The 7,752-nt window shown below is 35.3% G+C and overlaps 1 protein-coding gene and 1 pseudogene across 1 annotated transcript; both read left to right on the top strand.

Moving 5' to 3' along the window:
* Nucleotides 1-1,930: 1,930 nt before the first annotated feature.
* LOC131019833 (6,7,8-trihydroxycoumarin synthase-like) lies at nt 1,931-4,342 on the top strand. The gene is made up of 2 exons (XM_057948446.1): nt 1,931-3,073; nt 3,663-4,342. Exons 1-2 carry the CDS (start codon nt 2,192-2,194, stop codon nt 4,275-4,277), a joined length of 1,497 nt encoding a protein of 498 aa, XP_057804429.1. The 5' UTR covers nt 1,931-2,191; the 3' UTR covers nt 4,278-4,342.
* A 922-nt stretch (nt 4,343-5,264) lies between these two features.
* LOC131019823 (probable isoaspartyl peptidase/L-asparaginase 2) lies at nt 5,265-6,537 on the top strand (annotated as a pseudogene).
* Nucleotides 6,538-7,752: the final 1,215 nt, after the last annotated feature.

Below are 7,752 nucleotides of genomic sequence, written 5' to 3'. Positions count from 1 at the left end.
AAGTGTACGCAAATACACACGCTGAATCAAATGAATGACAATAGGCTATGAATTACTATAATTTAGAGCTATATGGCTTCATACAAATTTACAGAGAATATGCAATTTAATTAGAGCTATATGGATAAAATAGTTATTTATTAATATTTAATATTATTTATTAAATAAGGGGCCTATAAATAGAAAACTAGAGGCTACAAATAAAATCACCTCATGTCTAATTGCTAGCCTATTTTATTGTTATTAAACTTTGGTCCTTTGAGTTAGGCCCAACTAGCTTATATATTTTGACTTTTGAAGTCGAATAATTAGCACATGCAATGCAACTCTTGTATCACACGGCTGGCAACAAAAATTAGACTATAAAATTTAGCAACAATTGGGATTAAAAGTCTTGATATTGTAAGAAAACAATATTTAAAATTTTCTCTTCATTTATATGACACAAATCATGATAATTTTACTACTCCCAGCTAAGGGTGAGCATTCGTTTTTTGGTTTTATTTTTGCTAAAACTAAACTAAATCAAATTTATAATTGGTTTTTCAAAAAAACAATCAAATCAAATCGAAAAAAAGAATAGTCCAAAAAAATGTAAAAATAAAAATAAATGAAAAATCGAAGAAAGAAAATGAAAAATGAGAAAAAAAATAAAATTAATATAATATGAAAATTATACATATATACATATTTTAATACTCGTTCCAACTACCAAAAATAGTCTTAAAGGTGGACGATATAGATTTTAATAAAAATGGTTATTGTATTGTGAATGGAGAAAGTGGTCCATTAAAAAAATAGTGTTTATAATGATAATTAATTGTATTGTGAGTAGAGAATAAGGCCCACCATGTAATAGATAATTTCTAAAAATAAAAATGAACTAATTTTTGTAGACATCCAAAAATGACATAAATGGACTATTTTTTGTGGACGGGGGAGTATAAAAATTACTCCCTCCATCCCAGCTTTTAATATCCATTTGAGATTGACACGGGTTTTAATAAAGTGGTGAGTTATGAGTGGAATAAAGGTTCCATTTTTTATGTGAGTGTTAAAATAATTAAAGTAGAGCAATGATCCCACCTACTTTTACTAAAAATAGAAATAGATACTAAAATGTGAGACGACTAAAAAATAAAAGTTGGATACGCTGGGACGAAGGAAGTATATATCAATATGTATATATAGGGGAAGGCTAAAATAAAAATCAAAGTTAGACTATAAAATTAGAAAATCATTTTCAGCCCTTGGATCATCAAGATCTACGGTTAATTCATCACCTTGTTGGAATAATTCATGGTCCAGAGTTCGAATCCCATAGGTAGCAAAAAAATTTAATTTCCATAGTTCATACATTTACACAGCGGATTCATGGGTGTTCTACATATAATTCATACATTTTAATTAGTTTATAGTTTATAGTCTAAGAGGAGTTTTCTGAATAGCCATCCCCTATATATATATATTATTAAATAAATATAATTCGATTTTCGATTTTATTCGATTTTTACAAAATTAAACTGAATTGAATCGAAAAATCGAATAAACCAAACTAAATCGAAAAACTGAAAGAAAAAAAAAATCAAATCGAATCATATTTCAAAATTTGAATTTGGATCGATTCAATTATTCGATTTCGATTATTTTGCTCACCTTCTCCACTCTCCTTGTCTAGACAAACTCTCAAATCATAATTATTTTTTTACTGTCAATCTTTCTTTGTAATAATCTTCAATATCTTTTGTACAAAACTACTTTCCCACTCTGTCCTTTGCTGCCGTTGATACTTATTTTTTATTCAAGATTATGTTTAAGATCTTTTTTATGTCTCCTTTTATCTGCATCATTGTGCTTCGTCTTCAAATCCATCTATATGGCCTCCACGTGTTAAGGAAAATTAAATATGTATACTAAATTTTGCTTATGAAAACATGCTATGATTTAGCATTTATAGAAAACTATGTGGTAGATTTTAAAATTTGTCGGGTGATCCACACACATACATTAGTAGATGCTGTACATGAAGCTAGTTTTCAATTATAACCAAACAACTTTTTAGTTAAACCTTAAATTAGGGAAAATCTTTTTGTTTTTTGTTTTTTCGTGACTATAGCAACATTGTTAGTATATATACACTATTTCATGCTCTCCATATTTACACCCTCAAGTCTCTAGCACAAAATCCCCAATGATTCTTCTATTCTTCATATTTCTTCTCATAATCTTCATCTATGTCTTCCGCAAAACAACAAAATCAAAGCTCCCGCCGGGTCCCCCGCGCCTGCCGTTGGTCGGAAACCTCCACCAACTAGCCACCGCGGGCAATCTACACTATTACCTATGGCGCCTCTCCAAGAAATACAACTCTCCTATCATTCACATGAAATTAGGCTCTCTTCCAGTAATTGTTGTTTCCTCACCAAAATTGGCAAAAGAAGTGCTCCAAACTCAAGATTTGGCATTTTGTAGCAGACCAAAATCCATTGTTATGCAAAAACTGACGTATCAATACTCAGATATTGTCTTCTCACCATACAACGATTATTGGAGAGAGATGAGAAAAATGGCATCCATTCATCTCTTCAGCCCCAAAAAGATTCAATCCTTTCGCCCCATTCGCGAACACGAAATATCTCTTATGATCGCCAAGATCTCCAAAGCTGCTTCCTCGCATGAGGTTGTGAATTTGAGTGAGATCGAGACGGCTCTCAGCTGCAGTTTGATATGCAGAATTGCTTTCGGTAAGAGATACGATGATGACGGATCCAAAATGAGGCGATTCAAAAATCTTCTAGAAGAATTAGTGTCGATCACGCTCGCTTTCTTTGTGTCTGATTACTTTCCTGCACTCGGTTGGGTGGATAAACTCATTGGATCGACGAAGAGACTCGATACGATTTTTGATAATCACGATTCATTCTACCAGGAGCTTATCGACGAGCGTCTCGATCCGAGGAGGGCGACGAAGGAGGAGGAAGAGGAAGATTTTCTTGATACTTTGATCAAACTTAAAGAAGACAAGTCTTGTCCCATTCATCTCAATTGGAATTGCATCAAAGCGCTACTAATGGTAATTAATTGAGCTTTGATTATCATTTCCTCTAGTATTAATACTCCATTCATCCATCAATTAATGACCATTTTCATAATTGTACTAATGGTAAGAAATTGATTGAATGTGTTATGAGATGAATAAAGGTTTAATTTTTATTGTAGTCTTAAATTAATTATTGAAGGTACATATGAGGATTGTGTGGGTCCATTGATAGCACGTTTGGTAAATAACAAGTAAAATTAAAGGTTAAAATTAGAGAGCTTTTCGGAGTAAAACTTACCAAAAATAAAATAGGTCTATTTTTTGTTGGACAAAATCAAAATGGAGAAATGGAATATAAACTGGTGGATGGAGTGGGTAGTATTTTTTAACTGAAAATTTTATTATTAATATCTTTAATTACTTTAAAATTTATTTGGTGAATTTAATACATTGTTATTTAGTGTAAAAGACATTCTAGTAATTAATTATCTGCAAGTGTTGTATATTTTTTACAATCAAACTTTTGTAAATTAATGCTTCTTTTACAATCATTTCTTTTGTATATTACAAATTTTTTTTTCCAACTTAACAAAATTGGATTGATTTTCTCAAACTCTTGTAGGACATATTTGTAGCTGGTGCAGAGACAAGTTCCACGGCAATTATTTGGGCTATGACAGCACTGATCAAAGCTCCTAACGTCATGAAAAAATTACAAGCAGAAATTAGAAGTTTGATAGGCAAAAGAGGCAAAGTAGATGAAGATGATCTGCCCAAACTTCCTTATCTAAAAGCAGTCATTATGGAGTCTTTCCGCCTATATCCTTCCGCCCCACTTCTTGTACCAAGAGAAACAACAAAAGAGGGCATTCTACATGGCTATGAAATTCAACCCAAAACAATTGTGTATGTTAATGCATGGGCAATCTCAAGAGATTCCGAGTACTGGGAAAATCCAGACGAGTTTATGCCTGAGAGGTTCTTGAATAGCAGTATTGACTTAAAAGGAAAAGATTTTGGGCTCATTCCTTTTGGGTCTGGCCGAAGAATCTGCCCCGGTATAATTATGGGGCTTGTAAATGTGGAGCTTAGTGTTGCAAATTTGCTCTATAGTTTTGATTGGGAATTGCCGTTGGGGATCCGAGAAGAAGATGTGGATACAACTCCAATGCCTGGACTCGCAATGGCCAAGAAAAACGCACTTGTACTTGTTCCTCATAAATATGGCAGTGTTTAGGAAATTATCACGTGTTTTTCTGTTCGGGTTCGTTTGGTATGCAGTATGGAATAAAATATGATATGTTCGACTGACATGTCTTTTACTATATAACATATCAATGTCATGTTTGATATTTGATATATTAAAATATTTGTAATTTATAATTTAGTTTTTGGCACTATCTATTAAAATATTTGTAATTATATACTACATGAATGGATCCTAAAAATGTCCAAATTGAGATATCAAAAATAAAAATCATTCACTAAAACAAATAAAGTAATAACCACACTTACTATTTTATCCCCGAATTCACAACCAGCCTAAATTTATCTTTAAAATTCGAATTCACAATCACAGTTATTTTAGTTGTGATTTCTAGTTTTAAAATTCGAATGCATTACCAATCTATATTTGTTTTGTGGTTTCTAGTTTTAAAACTTGAATTTACAACTAATAAACATTGGAGTTGTGAATTTAAGAACAATAACAGTACAAAACTCGATTAAATCTCATTTAATTACAAAAATAAAATTATTTTAAATTTTAAATCTGGATATTAATTGATAAACAACACTTACTATACAAAATTCACACAATTTGTTATACCAACACTCTAATTTCACATTTCTTTATTTGGACATTGATTGGGCGTATTTATACATATATTTTGGATGTTTTGGTATGAATTTTATACTTGATTAGTGCTATATATAATTTTTTTGGTATGATTTCGGATCCTAAATGGTTCTTAATGGTTTTTGATAGGTTTTGGAGAAAAGCTTCAATTTTTGGGAAGAGTTTTGAAGGCCTAAAGCTATAAAGAGAAAACTGACATGATTTTTGACTGAATTGACGAGAATTTGGGCTGTACCTACTTTGACTTTTGTTAAAATGGGCTTAAACTTAACTCTTTTGGGCTTGAGCGCCCTTTATTTCCTTTTGGCAATATATGTAGGTTTACTTTATTATACATAAGTGTGATTATATTAGAGAACACAATATCTGACGCCACTTTTGGAGAAGCAGCTACTGGACGAAAACTTTGGATTTTAATTTAAGTTTTAGTCTTCTTCTTTCATCTTTACAATTTATTTTCTTGTTTTATTTTATTATGAGCTCTAGCTAATTCCTTTATTCCGACAAAGGTTAAGCAAGCACTAGAAAGATTTTTTTTCAACCTAAAAACTCCACGAATATTAAAGCACGGCGGCAGAGAGAGAGGAGAGAGGATGGGCGGTTGGGCTATAGCGGTGCACGGCGGCGCTGGTGTAGATCCAAACCTCCCCAAGCACTCGTTGCCTTAACCTCGGCATCTCCGCCCTCCGCTGCTCTCTCCCTCTCATTGATGTCGTCGAGAATTGGAGAGTGATCCCATGTTTAATTCTGGGCGTGGATCTGCGCTGACGGCAAAGGGGACGGTGGAGATGGAGGTGAGCATCATATGGACGGCGCTGCGGAGCCGTGTCCGGCGTCACCACCGTCAAGTATCACGTTATGGACAAATCGCCGCATTCCTATCTTGCTTTCTCTAGCGCTGAGGAATTCGCCAAACAACAGGGCGTGGAGATGGTTGAGAACGAGTACGTCATCACCGAGGACAACGTTGGAGTGCTCAAATTGGCCAAAGAAGCCAACTCAATCCTGTTCGACTATCGAATCCCCCTAAGCGGGTCGGATAGCTGCAGCGTGTACGCGCCGGAGACGGTGGGGTGCGTGGTGGTGGACGGGCAGGGGCGGTGCGCGGCGGGGACGTCGACGGCAGCCTGATGAACAAGATGGCGGGTCGGATCGGGGACTTGGGTGTCGTGCACGGGGGAGGGGGAGGCCATCATACGGGGGACCCTGGCGCGTGACGTGGCGGCGGACTTTGTGATCGAGCGGCGGCTCGACGGCAGCGGGAAGTCCGGGCTGATCGCGGTGTCGAGCAAATGGGAGGTGGCGTGTGGGTTCAACAGCGTTGGGATGTTTAGGGGTTGTGCCACTCAAGATGGATTCATGGAAGTTGGGATTTGGGAGTAGATGTAATTAATTAATAACTAGTATAATGCATATCATTAGTCATAGATGAGTTGAGATGATAGAGCATGATAATTGCTATGCTATGTTAGTATTTGCTCCTTTTTCATTTAGTTGCATGCTTGTTTGCTCGCCATCAACCTATCTCTTTTTAGCCTAACTCTTTTGAATAGAACTTTCTCTTTTTCTTGATTTTACAGATAAAAAAAAGGAAACACTAGAAAGATTATTTTGTGAGATCTAATTTGTTCTAATACTTTATTTTATGCTTGTATCTGTGATTCTCTGTGTTTATCGTTATTAATTGTTTTAATCCATTAGGTAGTGCACAATATTTAGTGGGTTGGAATTAATTATACAGCCAATTGAATCGGTTATACGTAATCGTGGTTTAGGTTTGATTAGTGGTAAATTGACACATCAGGGTCAAGGGAAAAGCAGTCTTAATTCAATAATTCTGCGTCAGAGTTTATAGGTTTTGAATCGAGTTTCTCTAGAAATTAATGTTGTTGGCTCATTAAACCTATAGAGAGTCTCTTACGGTTGTCAGTCGATTAGGGTAGTAATTAGTTGTCACACCCCAATTCTTGAACGAATAAAATATAATCGAGGTGCGACTAAAATCATAGAAATAAATAAGGAAAGAACCTTGTGGGATTCAAATAATGGGATAAAAGTCGGGGAACAGCCTTTGAGTGAAGAAAGACAAAACTCAGGTGATACTAATCAATCAACAACATTCTAAGCCTTAGGATCACAAGTTCGGTTTCATGCTTCCGATAACCATCGTTAAATAACATAGAGCTAGAAGTTGAGAGTTTAAGCTCGATAAAACATAATTCAGAATTTAACATAAAAGTCTTAAGTTGGAGAAACAAAAGACAAATAAAAGCTAGTGCAACAGCGGAAGACAAAATACGGAGTTGAACCCTAGCCTCAGCTCTGCCCCGTCAGCACCGACCAATCAACCTGAAAACATTTGAAAGTAATTTTGGGCTAAGTACTAATGTACTTAGTGGGCTAGCATTTTTATAAACATTTCATAATCATAAGAGCAGTTTATCCAATTATACTTGACATGACTTAGAAGGTTTTAAATTGAAATAACTTCTAAGCATGTTAAAACATTTTATTATATTGCGCGCAATTGTCACACTCCCTTTCCGTTACTCGCTGTGATCCCGGACCTTTTAGCCACCGACGGATCCATTACTCCTGCTTACTTGAACTGAGGGCGTAACCCAGCCAAGTTCCCATTTGGGACCCAATGCTCCGGAACACATCCCGTCGAGCACCCTTATAACGCCTCATACATGATTAGTGCCCGAATGGAGATCAACCCACCGAGTCAACTAATAGGTGTACACAATTCTCAAATAACGTGTTAGGTCAAGAGAGAACCTCGATCGATTAACTTATGCGAGCATTAAACAGAGCAGAGTGCACAAAATATTTTATCGGATAAACAGTTTTC

The sequence above is a fragment of the Salvia miltiorrhiza genome, chromosome 1, assembly GCF_028751815.1.
Source record: "Salvia miltiorrhiza cultivar Shanhuang (shh) chromosome 1, IMPLAD_Smil_shh, whole genome shotgun sequence".
Taxonomy (NCBI): domain Eukaryota; kingdom Viridiplantae; phylum Streptophyta; class Magnoliopsida; order Lamiales; family Lamiaceae; genus Salvia; species Salvia miltiorrhiza.
This window is presented reverse-complemented; position numbering and strand designations above follow the sequence as displayed.

What these genes read in the sequence shown, in the direction of transcription:
- LOC131019833 (XM_057948446.1), top strand. Translation starts at nt 2,192, where the DNA reads ATGATTCTTCTATTCTTCATATTTCTTCTCATAATCTTCATCTATGTC. An exon ending in GCATCAAAGCGCTACTAATG is followed by an intron (nt 3,074 to 3,662) that starts GTAATTAATTGA and finishes AAACTCTTGTAG; the next exon opens with GACATATTTGTAGCTGGTGC.